The sequence below is a fragment of the Dasypus novemcinctus genome, chromosome 3 (assembly GCF_030445035.2).
Source record: "Dasypus novemcinctus isolate mDasNov1 chromosome 3, mDasNov1.1.hap2, whole genome shotgun sequence".
NCBI lineage: Eukaryota > Metazoa > Chordata > Mammalia > Cingulata > Dasypodidae > Dasypus > Dasypus novemcinctus.
Window position 1 is genome coordinate 148726268 of NC_080675.1, and position 20885 is coordinate 148747152.

The following is a 20885-nucleotide window of genomic DNA, read 5'->3' on the forward strand; positions in this document are numbered from 1 at the left end:
CCACCCGATGGCACCTGACCTAATTTCATTATCTAGGTAGGCTGGGCCTTCGGCTGAGAGCGAATGCTGCTCCTCAGTGCCCTCTGCTGTGCTCCCTGCCTGTACTCAGTGACACATCTAGCTTCTCTGCCAGGCTGGTGGTGGCAGAAAGGGCCACCTCAGGCAAGCAAAGCATGTTTAGCTGAAGCTGATGTCAAGTAAAGTTAAGCAGAAGAGATCTGAGTAAGGGGTCAAGGTTTAGGGCCTCTTCTGCATACTGCTTATTTGGTATTCATTTTTGAAAGCAAATTCATAACCTAGGGACTCATTTTCAAATAAATTCCATCCTCAAAGGTGCTGTCCATGAGTAGGCCCTTTCCAAGTAATACACTGATTCTGTACACACCATCTCTTTGCTTCTGTTGTGCAACTAGTAAATCCCAGAGACATCTCATCTCTGCTGTAGTCAAAATAAAGGTTTTGCTGAAGGCAGAGGGAGAATCAAGATTTACATCTAGACAAGGGCTAAGCCCAAGAAAGAATATGAGACTGGCCAGGATGGAAATGAGGAGGTTGGCTTTGGGCTCAACAAGGCTTCTCCACACAATAAATTCACCACTGACTGTGAAAACGAGAGCAGTCCAGGACTTATGTTTCCTTTCTCTAGATGAAGGTTTTCTTTTTTCTGCAGTTGAAACTGCTAAGCAGAAGGCACTGACATTTCTCTGAGGCTATATACGATAATCACCTGGAGTGCCTTTTAAGAAGCCTGGTGCTCCAGCCATATTTCATACAAATTAAATCTAGATTGAGAACCATGGCTCTGTTCTAACACCTTCCTGCCACATGTTTGAGGTCAAGGGACTACAAGGAGGGAGTGTCCCCATAAGACAGGGAGTTGACTGGGTAGAGGAGCCGGGAGTACTGAGAAGACATTCTCCAAGTTGAGAAGCTGCCTATCACCACCACTAGGAAAATAAGCTTGGGAATCATTTCCCTCAGCATTCCAACAAGTGTTCCTAGTACTTTTCAGAGAAGCATAGAATGCCAGAGCCATACATGTCAAAGGAACCTTCAAGATCACCTACCTCATCCTGCTTTTTCATCATACACTTAGAGAAGCTGAGGCTCAGGGAAGGAAAGTGACTGGTCAGAGTCATGGTGAGTTGAATGGTAAAAGCAGGATTAGAGCCCATTTCTTCTAAGTCTCCACCCAAGGCCTGTGATTTACTGCATGCTCAACAGAGCAGTGTGGCTCAGTAGGTAGGAGCACAGCTCTGGTGCTGCAATGCCACGGTGAAAACCCTGACTCTGCCAGTTAACTCTGTCACCGTGAGCAGGTCATTTAATTCCCCTTGAGCCTTGATTTTCTCCTCCTATGAAATGGAGATGATAAGAGCATCTACCTTATTGAGTTGTGTAGTCTAAAGGAGAGGAAAAGAACTTGTCTTTCGCTCTGTACCTGAACATATAGTGTACAATAATGTTCTTATTCAGGAAGGTCAGGGCAGCACCCTAAAAGAGGAAAACAGAGGAGGTATAGCTATTTGGGCTAAAGTTGATATTCAGAATGTCCTAGAAGCTTCAAGGTATAATTACGCTTTCAAAGACCTCTTAAGTAGTAGCAGTTCTGAGTCAGAACCAGCTTTGCCATCAGCTCTGACCTAAAGGATGCCAAAACCTATAAGCGTCCTCACCTGCCACACTAGCTGCCTTTCCCGCCAACCAAATGAAGAGATGACCATGAAAATGCTCTGTATGCTGAAAGTGCCATGCAAATAACAACATGCAGCAGCAGCAGTATAAAGTCCACCTCAGATTTTTTGAACTTTTTGAAATCACATCACTTGGAAGGCCTTACTACAGAGTAGCAAACGGAGAAGCAGGACAAGATCACTTACAGAAATCCTAACATTTGGTCACAGTGTCCAAGTAGACAGCAAACAAATTCGGAAAGAGAAAAACAAGATCAATCTTGGCTCTAGTAACCACCAAAAGACTGAAACTCATTTAGATACCCTAGGAACAGGGAGAAATAATGGTGGGTCTACTAGGACCCCAGAGCCAAACCTTTCTGGAGCTGGGAATGTGCCTTTCACAGGGGGCAGTGGCCTGTTCACTGCAGAAAATTTGATGACAACCAAAATCCTTTCTAAAAACAGCAACATATCTCAAACCCCTTGTTTTTTGGATTAATTTAAATGGTTGAGGGATGAAGACAGAGTTTGGGAGTCATGAAAGAGATTTTCTCCTTTTACTTTGTAAATTACATAGAAAAAAAATTTTGTGAGCACATTTTTTAATTTAGAAAAGGAAGAAGGGTTTAAGAATTTGGGGAATATAAAATCTCAGTACCTACTTCTTCATGAATTCTCTATGACAACAGTGGTGTCTCTGGAAGACAATCTCCAAAGAGTCAAAAAGTTGGGGAAAGGAAGGCCAGCCTACGAGGCAGAGGTCTCCACAAGGCCTAGTCATTGCTGTTTCCTCCCTCCTGGCCACCTGCTCCCTCTCCACCTGCAGCACACGCTCAGGTCACCTGTCAAATACCTAAGAAGTGTAATCCTGAAGACAAGAGTCTCTTCTTGTTCACACTGTGCCTCATTCTTATCCTCTAAATAAACAAAGAGAGAGAAATACTACAAGAGATGCAGTCCTTCCCTGCTACCTGAGATAATGCCATCCTCAAAGTTCCTTTTTTGCCAGGGATCCACAGACGAGACTGAAAAAGCATGGTCACCTCATGTCTATTCGCAGACTCATGTCATTCCCTCGATTCCTTCAGACTTCAAGATTTGGTTCTCTGACAGAAAACGGCCAGTCCCTGGTACATCTAAGTCCTTTATCCCCTCATATTTGAGGCCAAACACCCTCAGGTTCTGAACTGCAGGACAAGCCACATGGAAAAGAAAAGGGCCGAGTATATAAACGGTGCTGAAGAAATCTGTATATATGGTCTGGATTACATTGCCCTGGAATGCTAATTCAGTGAAAACCCAAATGAGGAAGACTGGCCCAGACTCCTTTCAGCAAAGAAGTCACTGGTGTGCCCTGATTTACCTGAACTTCTCCGTTTTGATGTACAACCAATTTTCACCTTTCTTTACTCAGCAGACTTTTTAAATCACTGTCTGTATAAAAAGAGGATAAGTACCTCTTGCCCTCTACCCTGGAGGCATTGATGGAATAAATTGAGAGTTCATAAGAAAATTATCTGGAAATTAACACTCCCCCACTCCCCAATTTCTCAATCTCTCTCCCTCTCCCCTCCCTACTCCCCCCACTCTAAATGCCAAGGCAGTTTCTCTAATCCAACCACAATCAGGAACTGGCTTAGAACATGAGCCCTGGGCCCACGGCATATGTGGACTAAGTTCTTCACAAACATTTTCACAGGAATGTTTGTGATTTTTACCAGACTCAACGATCCATAACCTAAAAGACATTAAGCATTCAGCCATCCTCTAACCAGATGTGAAGGAAGGGAAGGAAGGAGAAAGACTGGAACTTCTTATGCATTTTCTTGAGGGACTGCCCCACAATATATCTGTCCAAGACAGTCACACTCAGAGACTGGGGGGAAGACCCTCATCTCTGGTTTGACCTCAAACAGTCATCCCACATCATTTTATGATGGTTAGAAGAACAAACAGTGGATCGGCAGGCAGACCTGGTCCTACGCTAACTCAGCCACGCCCCACTGTGTAACACAGAGCTGGTGGTTTTGCTTTGCTGGGTCTCAGCTGCTGCTCTGGAAAGACATGGGAAAGCTTGGGTAAAGGAAAGCGGCTTTGCTCGTTCTGCTTGCCCTGCTTGGGACTCCCAGCTATAGCCTCGTGCGTAAGGTGCCAGGGAACCCCAGCATTTCTACTAAAACTCTAATGAACTACACGCAGCTTATGCTCACCCTGCACACCGCACTTTCCCAAACCCCGCTAGCCCACTGGAAAACCCTATGCAAAGGCACTGTGCTAACAGCTTTACGTAAGGTTGAACTGTATGAAACTGACAAAACACAAACACTTTTACTCAAAAACTCAAGCAATTTTATACAGTTCTACCAACTATACTAATTTATGTAATTCTAGCAACAGTGAGTTAGATACTGTTGATATCCTCATTTTACAAATGAGGGAACTGAAGCACAGAGGGATGTTAATAACTTGCCCAAGGTCACACACGTAATAAATGATACAGCTAGGATTTAAACCCAGGGACGCAGGCTCTTGAGTCTGTGGTCTAGCCGTATGTCATACTGCCTCTCCATAGAAACAAGAAGAGCTTGAAGACTGGGAGTCCAATGCAAGGTGGTGCTGCAGAAGGAGAGGGAGATGCTCAAACCACAGGCTCTGCTGGGCTGTACCTTTCACTTCAATGGTGGCGTTAGCTTTAGGAGCACTGACAAAGTGATACACACAGTGGTATTCGCCTGAATCCTCAGCTCTCGGCTTACTGATCCTGTAGAAATGAGAAGAAAAACCAAGTGAGGAGTCTGGAAGCAGTCAAAATATACAACAAAAGGAGCATCAAAAAGGCAACCTGGGATCCTGCTCTCCAAATCCTGCGCCTTAATGCAGCTTACTTCCACCTAACTGAGCACATCTTATTCCTTCCTAAGTGCCAAGAACACAAAGATGGGACGGCACATGGTCCTAAACCTCAAGGTGCTCTGGTCTAGGGGAGAAACAAGTATGTGAAAGCAAGTAATCCAAATAATGGGCTGTCTAAAGTACTATAAACGCCATACTCAGAGAGGATGGAGTCATCACTAAAAACTCCTTGTTCAACTCAAATAAACAAGAGCAGGAAAAAAGCAAACTTCCTCCTGGGCTTCCTTAAAGACCTTGTTATGAGAATCCTATTGTTCCTACCCTGTTTTTGCAGCACGTCCATCAGTACTTCTACTTACTAAAGGCAACAAAGATCTGCCATCAGAGCATCAGCCAGAGATGCCGGCTAAACTAAACCTCACCAGAACTCCAGAGCCCTGCTTGCCCTGGCCGCTGCCTGGCCTGGCCCAGCCCCTGCCCACCTCCCTAGCTTCATCCCATGCCTGTCCCTTTTCAGGTTTTCAACATGCCAGTCTGTTCCTGCCTCAAAGCCTGCACACAGAGCACTCTTCACATGGCTGTTAGTCTGCTAGCTCCTTTTCCATCAGGTCTTGGCTTACACGTCACTTCCTTGCACATCCAGTCTAAACTAGATGCCCCTCCCTGACATTCTCTCATAACTACCCGTAATTTTGCAGCACTTATCACAACATGCAACTTTATACCGATGTGTTTGCTTAATGTCCCTCTCCCCAAGAGATCAAGTTCGCTGTGAGCAGGCTGTTTATCTGGTATACAATTCTATACCCAGCACCTAGCAAGGTACCTGGCACACAGCAGGGAAATAAAAGAACTCAGAGTGAACAGCGATGGGCAGATCCAGACCGAGTTCAGCCAGAATGACAGAGAGGACTGTAAGAACTGTGCGTGGCCAGACAGGACTTCCTCCGAATCCCACAGGGTGATGCCAAACAGCCTTTCTTGCCCCTGAGGACTGGGTTCACACGGGCTCAGTGCACTCTGACCCCCCCACACACACATCAGACATATCAGACATGGGCAGAAAGGTTGATGGCAATTAAAGAAAGCAGAGAAACAGCAGCCTCCAGATCAGAGGAGCAATTTGGCTCAGTGGTTCAAAAACATACTTGTAATGTTCAAATTGCCACTGGACTAATTAGTGTCTGAGAGAAAGTTACAACATCACTTATCCCCAGGACTGCTCAGCATATCCACGGCAGCACAATACACTAAGAGAAGCAGCAATGATGTCTTCTTAGTTGGACACAAGCAGCCTCTTCTTAAAATCAATATGCTCCCAATAGGAAAACAGACATAGCTGCTCTTCACCTCCAGGAGTTCCAGAGTTTGAAGGAAGCAGCAGCTATATCTTTAGAGCATAAAATGGCTCTAAGTTCCTTGAGAAAGAATTGGGAAGATGACTCCCAAGCTTGAGGCCAAACCTATGGGCTCAAAATCTCCCACTGCCATTCCCTGGAACTAGCTATTAGGAAGCAATTAAAGCAAAATGGAAACTGTCTTCTATGGGATAAGCAGAAGCACATTTCTGAGACTGGCTCCACGGCTGACTTATTAGGTGGCTAAAGGGACCCAGTCACTATTCCACAAAATTCAGGAGACTACAGATTTCCTAAAAAACTCTAGTCATGCAGAACACCCTTGGAGAGCTTCAAATAGGCTGAGAAAAAAAGAGGGGAAGAGGGATTTCATAAAGTCAGGCATGTGTTTCACAGCGCAAAGCTGCATGGGCAATATAGTACAAGACTAAGAAAAACATGATTGGATGCCTGCTACCCTGAAAGAGGTATTATAAAAAACAAACTTGTAAAATTGTGAGCCGACCAAGAATAAATGCCTTTCACTTCACCCAGCACCTTTACCTTGATAAACAATTTTATATCAGAAGAAACTACAGCGCAGATAGGTTACCTAACATGCCCATAAATGCTATGGTACAGCAGTAAAATAAATGACCTAGATTCTAGAAAGTCAGAAAATCTGGATTCTAGCCTTAGTTCTAATGTTTGGATATAGTAATTTAACCTTGAAAGCATCTGAGAGTTGCTCTTTGAGTCTTAGTTTCCTTACCTGAAAAATGGGAATGGCTCCCTCTCACAAATTCATGTGGATCAAATTAAAAAGGGACATGAAAAGATTTCATCACTGCAAAATACTGCAGACTGTCCTTGCGGCTGCTCCTAGGTACACAGCTCTTCTGGGTCTCACTCCAGTGCACTCTTTCTCAGCACTGCATCGTCCTTCTGAGCAGGATTAGCTGATCCTCTCAGGAACAAACTAGTCTGAAGGTGAAGTGCCATGTGTTCTAGATCTTCCAAAAGGCACCCAATCTTTTGGGTGCCAGGTAACTCCAGCCAGCAAATATCCACCTTTCTTCAGAAGGTATTTCCAGGGCACCATCCCCACTCCAGAACACGAAAGAGCCCTGTAGCCATTGGTCTTGAGGTGATGGTGAGATTAAACACCCCTAAAAGGTGAATGTCACTAGGGAAATTGACCCAGGGAAAAGATCACTTAGAGAGAGGTCAATCTGATCCCTCAAACCAGTGGACTGGGTCAAGAAGCCTGCATTTTAACTGTGACTCTCCTGCTGATCCTGAGCAAAGCACCTCCTCCTGCCCTCAATTTATCTTCTATAAGTAGCTCCCAAACGTGGCTGCTCATGAAGACTCGATGGGAAAGTTTTTATAACTCCCTGAGCCTCACCCCAGCTACAGTGGATTAGAGTCTCCCAGGGAGGACCAGATATATCTCACGTCCCTCGCACACAGAATGCTTATGGATTATCAATACCCAGGGAGCTCAGCCACGCTCCCATCTTCGCAGGAGCTGCTAGTCCCTCTCACCTGTATTCCATGTTGCTGGCATTCTTCCGAGTGGCAGAGAGTTCTGCCCCGTTCCTTGTCCAGTAGCTGTATGAAAGGGTGTGAGAGCTGGAGGTGAGGTTACACTGCAGGGTGATGGGGAGGACAGGGTTCTCACGAATAATGATCTCTTCGCTGGTGACAATCCTTGGCTCTGTAATTAGAGTGCACAGTGACACTGGGCATAACTTTGCATCCGCTGCAGCCCTGGCCTGAGAACTGGATGGGGTAGGAGGGGAGAGACTAGAGAGGGGAGGCAGACAGAACCACATGAGGAATTTCACTTTACCACTTTGGAGGAAGTCAAGAAAGGAAAAACAATGATTAAAAGCAAATGACCACTAGCGCAGACAACAGCCTGAAGACCAGCTGGCCTAGACGTGAAAGAATGGGAGTGTCACAGGTGCTGGCAACAGCTCACGTAGGCTCTTGAACACCACCTTTTTATGACACAAGAACCACCAACCGATTCGGCTTCAGTTTAGAAAAAACAGGCTCCACCTTGCAGCTCCGAAGACAGAAGCAGTGTCGTTTATGTAAGTAATCAACTCCCTAAGGAGTAACTAGGCCTTGCAACCGTACTTAAGTATAATTAGATAACACATGTATGGCTTTTCCCATATTGAAATCTGATAAACCTTCTATGGCAAACCAGCCATGGCCATTATTTACGCAGAAAAAGTTTCCAAAAGCAAATTTCTTTTTGGAAATACACTGCTTTTCCTAAATTTTACCAAGGCAAAACTCCTAAGGAACTATCAATTCTTCTCCCCAGCCCATATTACCAAAAAATTTTTCAGAATTGCACTTTAAAACACATTCCATTCTGACATAATATAATCGTAATCAGAGTGCAATATGTGTTGGTATTATGGGCTCCTAGAATTTTAGAGCTGAAAGGTCTTTAGAGCTAGAAAGGTGAAATGACTTGACATCGGCATGATTACCAATTATTAGTGATAAAGCTGGGCCTAAAAAACACTTCTGATTTACTTTTCTAGCCCCACCACCCAGCCCATCTCCCCAAAAAACACCCCGACCTTCCACCCTGGGGCAAAGTGTATATACTTTGCCTCCTTGTTCTCTCCTGGGCTAGATAACCTGGGATCACTAGTTCAGTACCTACAAAGAAACCTATTTGAGTTAACTATTTTAACACATTGAGCAGAAATGTTTTAAGTCACACTATATCATTCCTGGAATTCAGCTTTAGAGCACTTTGAAAACTGTCACTAATATTAAAGTCAAGATATTTGTTTGTCTTTAATCTTTTCCTACATTTGGTCAAACATTTTCAGGTGAAGGCTAATCTAACCATCTTTTTCCACCCACAGTTGGAGGTTATTTGCTCTTTTTCTGTTTTTCCAATTCTTTCTCAGAAATCCTTGACTGACCACTTTGTGCAGTAGAGTGCTGGCTTGCTGGCTCCTACTCATGAGACAGAACTCTCTACCTCCACTAGAACTAAGTTTCATTCTTTGTATAGGAAGGAGGAGACGATGGGGAAGTCATGGGATACTTGAAAAACGTAATGCCCAAGGACCTCCTAATCAATGTAACATTGCTGACTGCACAGCCGATATCTTCAAAGAAACATGTGAAAACTAAAGCAAATCCTCCAGTTCACTCAATTAACTATTTTTCATCCCTGGCAGAGGAGAGCAGTTATCTTCTACTCAGCAATGGTCCTTATCGGTAACATCGAACAGGGTCTCTATATACAGATAATGGAGGCATAGCAGCCACTAAGACAGAAGCAGATGCATGTCAACACATTAGCACAGTGGTGGCCTCTGGCTTCCAAAACACACTGGCCAGAAGCCAAGTCCCTGGGCCGTAAGAAAGTCAAGCAGAACGGCTGCAAACCCTGCGATGGTAGGTGCACACACACCGTCAGCAGAAAGCATCACAAGTCCAAGTGAAATCAAAACCAAGCACAAACAAGAGAGAAAGATAAAACCAGTACTCCACGAAAGAGAAATTAAAATATATAATGGCAACATTAAAACCCAAACACACTTTTAGATTTTTACTATATTTCCAATTTCATTTCCTGCCCCATGTTGGGACTCTCCTTCTGTGTCTTCCTCTGACACTGCCCTGAGAAAGGTGCACTGACTCTGAGCAAGAGGTCAAGAACTTCCAGATATTAAAATATAAAGAGGCTAAAGTAAATGTTACTCTTACCTGTGGCGATGCAAACAACTACTGCAGCTTAGGGAGATTAAGAAGCTGATGAGAGCAACCTGGTAGACTTTCTGCCAAGAATTCTTGGAAGGGAAAGGAAACACTTTTCCTCTTAAGTGTTAAAGATCCAGGAGCAAGTCAGCTGGGAGCAAGTAGGATAATTTAAATAGGTGTAAATATTCTGCACCATAGGAGGGTTGTGGGTAGCAGCAGTGCTGCCTCCTGTGACAGCTGTATGTGGAAACCAATCCTGGACCAAGCTCCTTGGCCAGGGTGGCACATCTGCATTCCACACCAGGAGGAAGGTGGGGCTTTTATTTTCGTGGCTAGCCATATCCCAGTGGAAGTCCAAGAGTGATGAACATTGAGGAGAACGTCAAAACTGAATGTGCCACGGATTCCTATTTAGAAGCAGCAGGTAGGAGATCCTCGCCCCAGCTATCATGTGGTAGAACATGTTATGGCCAGAGGGAGACCTGAAAAACTGGGTGCATTTCTATTCCTACCTTACATTACTCAAGAAGCTTTGGGGAAAGTACTGCCAGGTGCTTATTCTTAAATGGGAGACTCCAACCTCCCCCCGGGGAGGCAAATGTCTTTGGGGATGCCGAAATCACAAAACAATCCAATTACAGGTGAATTCAGGGAATTAAAAAAAATAAGAAGTAGTAGTCTGGCTCTCCAAAACAGTTAATTAGTGTCTGACAGACTGATAGAGAAGTCTGGGGAGAAATTGATCTAGCCTATGGTTTGGTTCAACCACATGTAGACACTCCTAAGTTAGGAAAGCTTGTTTCCAGGAACATGGGGGAATGCTCTGTACTCTCTGGATTGACAGGTGCGTGTCTCAAAGCTTCATCTTTTTCTAGCCCTCAAGGCATGGCCTTTCTAGGTGTGAATCTACTTGAGCCAGGCTCCTGGAAGTACAAGAACCAAATGTCCAGCCCAGTCCAGGCCTATAACCTTCTTATCTTTGTGGCCATTTGAATAATTCTGCATTTATTAGGAAAGGAGCAAGGGGGCAGGAGAAGGAGGCGTGCAAGGGAAAATAATTGTTAAAAAAAAGAAAAAGAGAAGAAAGAAAAATCGCTGGGTTAACGTTCCCTGTTTTCACAAAGACAAGATTTTCTTTTCCCTTTTCCAGAAGCAGGTTCTCTGATTCAACAGTATCACCTACAGCAGCCTCTCCTCTTGCTCCTCCCAAGCATTTTTTCCCCCCATAGGGGTCTTTTGATATGCTACAAAGAAGAGTAATTTCCTACATTCCTTATCAGTATATATGTATATATTCAGGGTCAAAGTCATACTACCTCCTGTGTTATTACCAAATTCCTCATAAATGTACTGTACTATTTTTACTTACTCATCTAAATCAATCAGTTCTTCAAGCTAAACTATTTATAGCTCTCTCACTAAATCCTTGAGTAGGAAGAGGGAAAACCCAGAGGATCTTTCCATTAAATAGGTAACTTCCCCTTCAAGAATAACCAGGTCTGATGTGAAGCTAGAACATTTCCTGGCCAAAAGCACTGGCTCTGGAGTGACTTCTCCCTCCCCCACGTTTCCACTATACAAGTAACAAGTCACTTTTGAGAAAGCACAGTGACAACAAAAGCCACTATGTCAGATGTGCATTTGTACCTGCTACAATAGATGAAGGGAAGGATTTGGAGCCAGCTGTTCAGCTCACTTCCCTCACGCAGAGGAACAGGGTTGGAATTTAGTTTCCTCTTTGTTCAAATCACACACAAAAGACAAAAGTGTGAATGGCTTCCAAATAACTTCTGGGGTTGCCAGCCTCTTGCTTGAGGAGCACTGTGCCAATGGTCAGTCACCAGAATCAAAGGGTCTGTGAACAGCAATCAGAGGCAAATCTGACTTCAAGACAGTGTGGTGGGGTTTTAATACTTTGCAGCTTGGTGTTGCCTGGCTCCTCATAGCAAGGTGAGCAGAGGAAATCTCAGACTGCTGCTTTTACTAGAACACGAGACCAGTGAGGAGTGTACTGCTGCAGTGGAGGGCTGTTTTCAGAAGCACATGCCACTTTTTAGAAAAGAAAAAGAGCTACAACTCTGGGAATATCCAAGCTTGCATGCCACCCAACAACCAAAACATACCACCACACTTCACCCATGGCAACATTCCCACCACAGAACAAGATGACACCAAGTCACGGTGAGGGAAGAGGCTGGGCAGACACAAACTTAAAACCAGAGAAGTGAAGGCAGCTGCTCAGAGAGCTTCAAACAGATGAACAGAAGAAAAAAAAATTGTTAGATTGGGGAGAAAAACAAAAATAGAAAGGCACCAGAGAAGAAATCAGCGAAAGGAGAGCAGGAAACCTACTATAAAACTAAAGGGGAAGGAAAGAAATAATCACACTACCCTGGTTTGACTGTGTGGTTTGGTGAGTTTTCCATTTTTTTTTAAACTCCCAGTTCCCCCTCCCAACGCTTCCCAATGCAGATGATTTTGGACAGTCACAGATTTCCCCAAGTTCTTTGTTCCTGAGGAGAAAGACACAGAGAAGGCTGGGGGATAAGCGAGGTATAGAGAGGACGGCAAAGAAGAAAAAAAACAGAAAGTTGCCACAGATGTGTTCAGAAACTACAACCAGAAGGGTCGCGGGTTTGAAAGAACAAAGACAAGGGGGGAGGGGGAGGTGCGTGGTCATACTGGGGAAAGGGGAGAGGAAGCAGGAGGGAGGGTCATCGGGCCACCTCTACGACTACAGTACTACTACTGTAGGGTGCTGGACTCACTCTGAAGGACGCTTATGGTGGCCTGGGCTCGAATCCATGTTATGGAGGGGTTTTGCCTCAAGTCATTCCTCTTGGGGTCGTTGCTGGCCCTGCACTCGTAAGTCCCAGAGTCCTCCAAGGTGAGCCGGGTTATTCTCAGCACACTCACGCCGTTTGACCCGTAGGCGGTGTTTACGGTGACACGGCGCTTCCGAGCACCGTCCCACAGCTGTCTGAAAGACTCTGCCCGGTTGACTTCCGCGTACCACCACTGGATCTCTGGCGTGGGGCTCCCGACCACGTCACAGTACAGCTCAAAGGCGTCCCCAGTGAGCTTAGTTTCTGACATGGGCGACTTGACAAACCCAGCTAGAGGGAGGGGGAGCAGGAATGCAGTGACAGGCCAATCAGAAAAAAAAAAAGAATCAACAGGTGTTAATAGTAATTTAAAGAAAAGAAAGAAAAAAGCAAATGAGTTGCAAAGAACAAAAAAGGATTTATTTTTAAACTATAAAGAGACAGTAATAGCAATTCATACACGCTTTTAGAGAAAGAACCACCCCAGGAAGCTTATGAAGCAAAGGCAGGCTAATTACAAGCTGGGGCAGCCCAGGTGCTGGCCAGGCAGAAGCAAGCCCACTGGAAAGCATTTTAGCAATGGGCCCAGCTGGTAGGAATGAGAAAGCCTCAAGTCTCGGGAAAATCTCTTTCCTTAGCACACAAACCTTTATCTTTTCAAACTCAGGCAAGTGATGAAAGATAACTGGAAGCGGCAGTAAATTAATATGCCTCTCCTTAGGATGGGTGAACACTTGGTTAGAGATGCACTGTCTTCTGTGAGCCTCAAAAGTGAATGGTAATCGACCCTGCGGGCACCTTTTGGGAGTCGAGAGTCCAAATTCCAACTGAAAGGGAGGCAAACTTTTCTCTCAGGCAGGATTCTGTCCTGAGTTCAGATTAGATTTTTCCTGCTTCCTATTTTCCCTGGGCCTATGGCAAACAACCTAGTTGTTTGTTATTAGGCAACTTCTTTACCTAAATGCAGACCCTCAGGCACAGGAGGACAGGACTGTCTGTGCTTCAAACCAGAGTCAGAATTATTTCGCAGGCCAGCTCAGGAGTGCAACCACAGTAAGAGCAACCCAACTCACTGCCAGTAATGTAGGGATTATGCTCTCCATAACCCCCCAAATCCATGTGACTAGAAACCTCCTGAAAAGCCAGTCTTAGAAACAACCATAGTATTTGATAGGCTCTCTCTACGATGTAGTTTAAATTACCTGGCCCCTAGAAGCCAGCTCGGAAGGAATGATAAATGTATAATGATGAATTAAACTATGGTGAAGGCTAGGCCTCAACCAACATGGCCAGGCACTGGCCAGAATTGAAGTTGATGCCTACTTCCACTTGCCCATAATTTGCTTGAGGTTACCCTTTTGTAAGGAAAAGTGGCAATAGCAGAAAGAGTAAGAAAAATTCAGGCTTCTTTGAAAAACCTTGAGTTGGGTCCATAAAAAACTAAATCCCAGTGCAAGCATACTTTCTTTCTCACCCATTCACTCTACCTAGCACCCATTCAGCATTTCTACCAACTCAGGCAATGTCTTAAGGTAGAAGACAAGAAGCTAAGAAAGGATACTCTGAGTAGTCAGGCAACTTCCCCTTAGAGGCTTGCCTCCATTAGCTAGGTCAAACTCTCTGCAGCAAGCAGAGTAGGGTCAGGAACTGCCAACATCAAACTGAGAACATTCCAGAGGAGAGGTATAAAGTAAACTGTTTCCAATAGTCCAAAAGTCAAGGAATAGAAAGGGGCTGGCTAAAATTGAGCCTGTTAAATGGAGAACTGCCTACATCCAAGGCAGTATTTGCCTTTGGATCCACCCCATGGATCTAAAAATAGTAAGAGAGATAACTATACTTACTCAGACAGAGGTCAAGACCTCCAAATTCATACTAGTCTTTCATTTCAAGAAACACTCAGAATCTGGGGAGGGCAGGGATACAGAAATTAACAAGCTTTAGACTAAATGTTCTGCCTTGAAATTGTCATTCTAAGCTACCTCTTCAGATCCAGGGTCAGTTCCTTGTAAGGAACTATCTACCAGAGGCCCCAGGAAGCCAAAAAAAATGTCATTCTCAGATACAGGGGAGGTTTTAGAATTACAGGAATGAAAACACCAAGCCCCTGCATGAAGAGCGGTGCTCACTTCCAGATAAAGTGGTATCCAAGGAGCCATGTCTCGGTTAGTCTTACAAACTGCCATCTTCCCACCTGACAAAGTCAATGCCAACTAAAACAAAAGGAGAGGTAAAGGAAGCTGGTTTCGTTCATTTTCCTACTGGTTCAATCACCAGAGAAAAACTGGAAGTCAGCAAATCCCTGGAGAGAAGTAGAGTATTACTGTTTAAAACATCTTCTTGACCAGTAAGTGGAAATCACAAATGTTTGTCTCAGTACCACATCCTCTGTGAACTCAGGGAATTTATGTCCTCTCAAATGCTGTAACTATGCACTTGATTATGCCCTAGAAATCGGTAAGTGGATTTGTTTTGTATTTTCTGCTTTGTGAATTGCTTAGATGTAAGCCTATTTATCAATCTGTTGACCACACTAACATAAACGGGATACCAGCAAGTATGTTCAGAGCCACCAAGAGCCCATCCACTCCCAAATTCCAACACCACACAGTTTCAAGGTGGAAACAACCGAAACACAACTCCCATTGTGCAGAAGCGAGTAAGTCACTCACCCTGACACTGTCACCCCTGGGCAAGACCGAGTTACTTCTAAAGATGAAGGAAAGAATATTGATCTAATTTGGTTTAATTTTCTACCTGTGCAGAGAATGAGACTAAGTCAAAAAAAGTTCTTTGAATTAGTAAATTAAATAATGTGTATTTAAACAAGCTTATTTAAATTTAAAACAGATAAAAGTCCCTCAGAACACTGACAATGGACATCTTTCTGTCCTCTCTCCTAATGCCATTATTATTATTAGATATGTATAACAACAGGTAACATTTTCTAAGTATGCATTATGTGTTAGGCAATGTGCTGAGCATTTTATATTCATTATCTCACTTAATCCTCACAACTCTTTTAAAGATGCAAAAACAAAGGCCCATAAAGTTAATTTTAAGTACTTTGCCCACAGTCACAAACTATCAAGTAGAATAGTCTGGCCTGGAATCCAGCAGTGCAGAAAGCCAAAGTATGGTCTCTTGAAACTTTTCACGACTTCAGACAATGGGCCAGAAAGTTTTTGGCGCTATTTAAAGTTAAAATTATGATTTGTCACCCCTTAATGAATTAATAATTCCTGGGTACAAAAAGCCAGAAACCCTTCATTGGTATGTTCAGCACACTATGATCACTAACTCCTTAAGGTTAAAATCTCATTAAAAAACAGACAGAGGAACAAAGGATCAAAGAGTTCACAGAAAGACTTGGGAGGGGAGGGGGAAGCCAGTGAGCCGGTAAGGAAGGAATTCTGGTGCTTCTGATGATTCAAATGCTGTGCTCTGGAGAAGGCTGGCTTCATAGGAGGAAAGAGTTTAAATGCATTAGATGCATTTCTCTGGAGTTCTGGTCAAATGCCAAATTAATAAGGGGTAGCACCTTATACTTTCATAAAAAACTTCACAGTTTACAAAGTGCTTCCATACGGATATATCATTTCATTCACATAATTTCACACGGTTCATAGGGCAGATGCAGAAACAAGTTCATGCCTTGCTCAGGATCACTCACATGGCTAATTCTTAGTGGAGGTGGGACTAGAAACCAAGTATCCCCACTCTTACTTAGTCTAGGGCTCTTTCCATTAAGCTACACCGTCTCTAAGCAAACCACTTAAGAGATTCCTTGACGGCTGAACGCTCATCAAAAACCATGACAACAGATCGACTTCCCCTCCTAGCAGTGGGGAAAGGGGGGGGCACTCTACACAGTACCACTGAAATCACAGTCAGCACAGGAAAGTTATTAGCAACCATCTACCTCATTATCCATCCAAAATTAGCTCCAATTCAGGAGAAGAGACGCAGCAGCTCTCAGCCCCAGCAGCAGGCAGGCAGCTCCCAGGCTGACGCACTGCCCGGCCTATCCTAACCCAGGGCTTCCAAACAAATGTGCGCCCTCAAGGTGAGGACACGCAACGGCCTGTGGCTCGGAGGCCAGCAGAGGAATCTGTTTGATCTCTAGGTCAAGTCTCATCCAATATTTTGGAAAAAGCCTGTATTTCAGAAAAGCAACCTCCCTCCCTCCCTCCACCCCACCATAATCTCCACCTACTGTCATCACTGACTGCTTAGACCGCAAAGAGTTTGGAGAAAGCATTAACATCAGTGCGTTCGGCTCAGCAATGAGCTGAACATGGTTACTGGGTTTGGGGGAGGCTAGGCGAAGAACTGAGGGTGAGGGGGGTGGCAGGCAGAGCACAAAATACAGAGGGAGCAAAACTGGGAAAAGAGTAATGTAAAATTGCATAACTCCGGGTGGGGGATGGGAAGCAAAGATGACAGCTGGGGCTAGCAGCCGGAGAAGAAGAGGAGCTGAGGAGCTCCTCTGGCAGGAAAGACGGGATGTGTAGATATGCAGCAGAGGGTGAGAAGGAAATGGCAACACAGAAGAGCAAGTTGAGCTCAAATCCCTTTTACTGCTTTTACATATGCCTTAACAGTAAAAAAAATAAGCTTAGCCTAGTACCATACAGGAAGGACCATCAGGAATTCTTAAGAGCTGAAGTTCTCTTTTACCTCCAGGGCAATCATTGAACAATTAATAAAACTCTCTCTTCTCCCTCACCTGACTACTGCCTAGCCTGCTTTTATCTTTTTTGTTTTTTTAAACGCTGTTCCCTTCAAGCCCCCTTTTACCACTATTCCCTGTGAGTGGCTCACACTGTTCTTTCCTTCAGGCCTCACAATAAAGAAGAAATGACAGCCAAGGACAAAAGAGCATCTCTCTCTTACACACACAAATTCTACCTCAAAAAGAAGAAAGATTGAGCAAGACCCACCAACATCTAACTTGTGGTTACAGAGACTATGAGTATTTTAATTCCGTGTAAGTGACTTTTAACTGGAGTAAGACTTGAACACACAGGATACTGCACAGGCTGCCAATCCTGTTAATTTAGGAAACAGCTCATTTGTCACTATTCCCTAACACCGGAGGCAGCAGATCATAAGCCTGTGTGCACGCATTCCATGTGTTCTGACCGAGGATAAGAGAAGTTAGAGGTCCTGGAAGTTGATGAAAATGGGGTAACCTCATTCTCTGCGGCAAGAAGAAGGTATATGGGTCTGACCTCATGGATTAGTCTGATCTCTAGGTAGAAGGGGGCAGCAATTACAAAGTATTTTCCACATTGAAATTCATTCCTTTCTCTGCTACAGAAATGACAGAAATGACAATGGCTTAGAAATTAAGAACAACTCTATCACTAGCTTCTAAGTCATGGCCCACTCTTTAATTCTGAAATTAAACCATCCAAATGGCTAAAGGAGGCTGCTTGGCCTATTTTAACTGGCCTTCAGCTTTGGAGAACTAGGGAAATCTCATTTGTGTCAAGGGAGACTATATAGTTTAATGATTAAAAGCAAATTCTAAAATCAAACTGCCTGAATTCATATATAGGCTCTGGCACTAAGCTCTGTCACCTTTAGGAAAGTGACCTAGCCCCTCTGAGTTCATCTCCCTGATCTGTGAAACAGGGCAAATAATTGTAGCTACCTCATTGAGCTAATGTGAGGATTACAAGAGAGAAGAAGGCTCTTAACACAGTAGCTGGGGGAGCAGCTGTAGCTCAATGGTTGAGTGCCTGCTTCACATGTACAAGGTCCCATTTCAGTCTCCTAAAAACACACACACAAACAAAAAAGCCAGCTCTCATTGGGGAGCAGCTGTAGATCAGTGGTTGAGTGCCTGCTTCCCATGTGTGAGGTCCCGGGTTTAATCCCCAGTACCTTCTAAAAAACAAAAAAACAAAACAAAAACCCACAATAGCTGGCACATAGTAAGCATTCAATAATGTTAACTATTATGCTAAGCAAGCCACAGGCAGAAGACCTCAGCACTGTACCATAACAGGCTGGAAACAGAAACTTTACATACAAAATGAGTTCAAAATTGGAACTTTTTTCAAGAAACAATTTTAAAAATTGCCTTAACCTTTCAAATAAAATGAATAACAACTAAAATGTCAACTAGAGAAGGCAATAAAAAAGAAGGGAATTCTTCATTCCTTCCTAGCCTTACAGCAAACTAGAATAGTGAGTAATAATAGCATATATAGGTATGTAGACAATGATTTAGCAATTGTTATTATAGTCATCAGCATCAGTTATTAAATCTGAGTTTTATGAGCAATGTAGAAAGCCCAAGAATAATGAAAAGGAGGCAATATAAGATTTTCCTTAAAAACAACAAAACAAAGGAAAGAATAAACCAACAAATTAAAAATCAGGCAGCTTAAGGATGACACATTGAAAGATGCTGGATTATCTGTTGGGTAGGCCAACCCGTGAATCTACAAATGTAAGGTAAGGTGACAGTTACATGATTTTGGATAGTTATATGATGTCATCTTAGTTTACCAGTCTAAGAAATAGTGTCAGCTTTTGAGTTGATATCTCCATTACTTAAACGCTTTTGAGAGTTTGAACAGTTTCTTCAAATACAAAATGGAAATAAAGACATCTACTTTTGTAGGATAGTTGTGAAAATCATGTAACATATGTGGTTCTGTAAACAGTAAAACTCCATGCAAATGTTAAATTAGGACAGAAAAGGGATCAGAATCTGACATGACTAATATATTCTTTAATAATTTTACTTAAAAAAATAACAGAAAGAGGTAGCTCAACAAGTTATGGAACTATTACTCCCAAAAAGTTCTGTCCAGGTACTCTTATCTAATTCCAACTACTAACTCAACTGTTGTTCTGGTATTCAGAAAGATACACAGATGAACACAGATTAGTTAACTGACATAATCAAGATCTCCTTATTAATGAAAAAAATGAAGAGGGAAAAAAATGCTTAATCATATTCATGTCACAAAACCAAACCACATATATATATTTTTTTACCTTTAGCATTACTGTAGTACCAACTTTGCTTTTGCTACAATTATATTAAATGTTGCTGTTAACTATAGTCTATAAATTACATTATCTTTTTCCCATGTATCACCACACTATTGCATATAACTTCAGGGGTGTTCTATATCCAAGTCTAGACTGTACTGTTGGATGTGCAAGAGAAAGATAGGGGTCTCCCTGTTATGTCAAGAGTTCTCCTTATAGGGAAATTTGCCAAGGTTTAGAACATCTGTGTGGGAGTCTTCAAACACTTCATCATCCTCAGTCTCCTTATCTGAAAAATGGGGACAAAAATTCCTACCTTCTTCATAAGGTCATGGCAAAGTTCACATGAACAATGTATATAAAACTACTTTGTAAACCATAGAGCCAACAGGTTGGCAGTTTTATGCAAGCATTCTCTAAATCAGGATCTAAGTCAGCCCTGGGTGTTCTGTTATCTCAAAAGCAGTAAGGGAGAATGTGGGGGGCAGGGCTCTGAGACTCACCCATCGGAAGAGGGAAAAGGGAGTCTGCTGTGCTACTTGTTTTTTTTAAGGAGGTACCAGGAGTGAACCCAGGACTGCGTACATGGGAAACAGGCGCTATACCCACTCCTCTGTGCGATTTTTTTCTGAATTTTTCAATAAAAAGAAAAAGTTGAAAACCACTGACCTCCCCCCAAAAAATATGTTTCAAATAGAAAGTGATATTAAATAAGGTAAGACTGCTAGCAATTAATAAAAATGATTTAGAATTCTGGTTTTAAAACAAATGGCCTATAAAAATAGAACTTTAACACCAGGTCTAAGAAACAGAAGGGATTAGAAAGTTTTAATAGCAAAGAGAAGATTCAGTTCAGAATTGACCCCCTTTCTCATTTCTTCCTGCATGTCTAACAAGTCCCAGGGACTCACTAAAACTTGCCTATGATCCTTAATAGCCTCATGTGGGCTCTACAGATTGAAAACTCTGCTTATATGTTATTCACCAGAAAATCGTAGCCACTGAGTCTAGGCTTTTACAGTCCTCAGCTTCATTGTCAAAGACACTCCTTGAGACTAATATTTTTTTCCAGGCCCCTGGGAGGAAAGTGGCATTTAATTTTATCTTGAGCAAATACAGTAAGATTCAAGAAAGTGAGGCTAATTACAATAATAGACCAAGTCCCATTTTGATTTTGATATCAAAATGACCATGACCTTTTAAAAACTAAGGCTATGTCCTAGGGGGAAAAATTTAGCAGTTATAAACTGCTGTCAAGCTAGTCTTTTTCTAAAACTCTCATTTCTTAACTCCACAACCATTACTCAAACTGCTGGTACAATAAAGGAAAAAAAGCCAGTTTTGCTAGCCATTATAGTCCAAGGATAAATCAAAGGAAACAAATAGCCACAAACCAGCCGTATCGAATAGAGTTATTAATGAAAGATTTGGTT

The 20885-nt window shown here is 43.1% G+C and overlaps 1 protein-coding gene across 1 annotated transcript in view; it reads right to left on the bottom strand.

Annotated features, from left to right (window-relative positions):
• Window positions 1–20885, bottom strand: part of NPTN (neuroplastin) — a 63145-nt gene that overhangs the window by 18905 nt on the left and 23355 nt on the right. Inside the window, exons 2-4 of the mRNA XM_004476600.5 lie at window positions 12382–12729; window positions 7415–7586; window positions 4343–4437 (exon numbers count right to left, since the gene is read on the bottom strand). Of these exons, the coding sequence (XP_004476657.1) occupies window positions 4343–4437; window positions 7415–7586; window positions 12382–12729 (615 nt within the window). The remainder of the gene's footprint in view (window positions 1–4342; window positions 4438–7414; window positions 7587–12381; window positions 12730–20885) is intronic.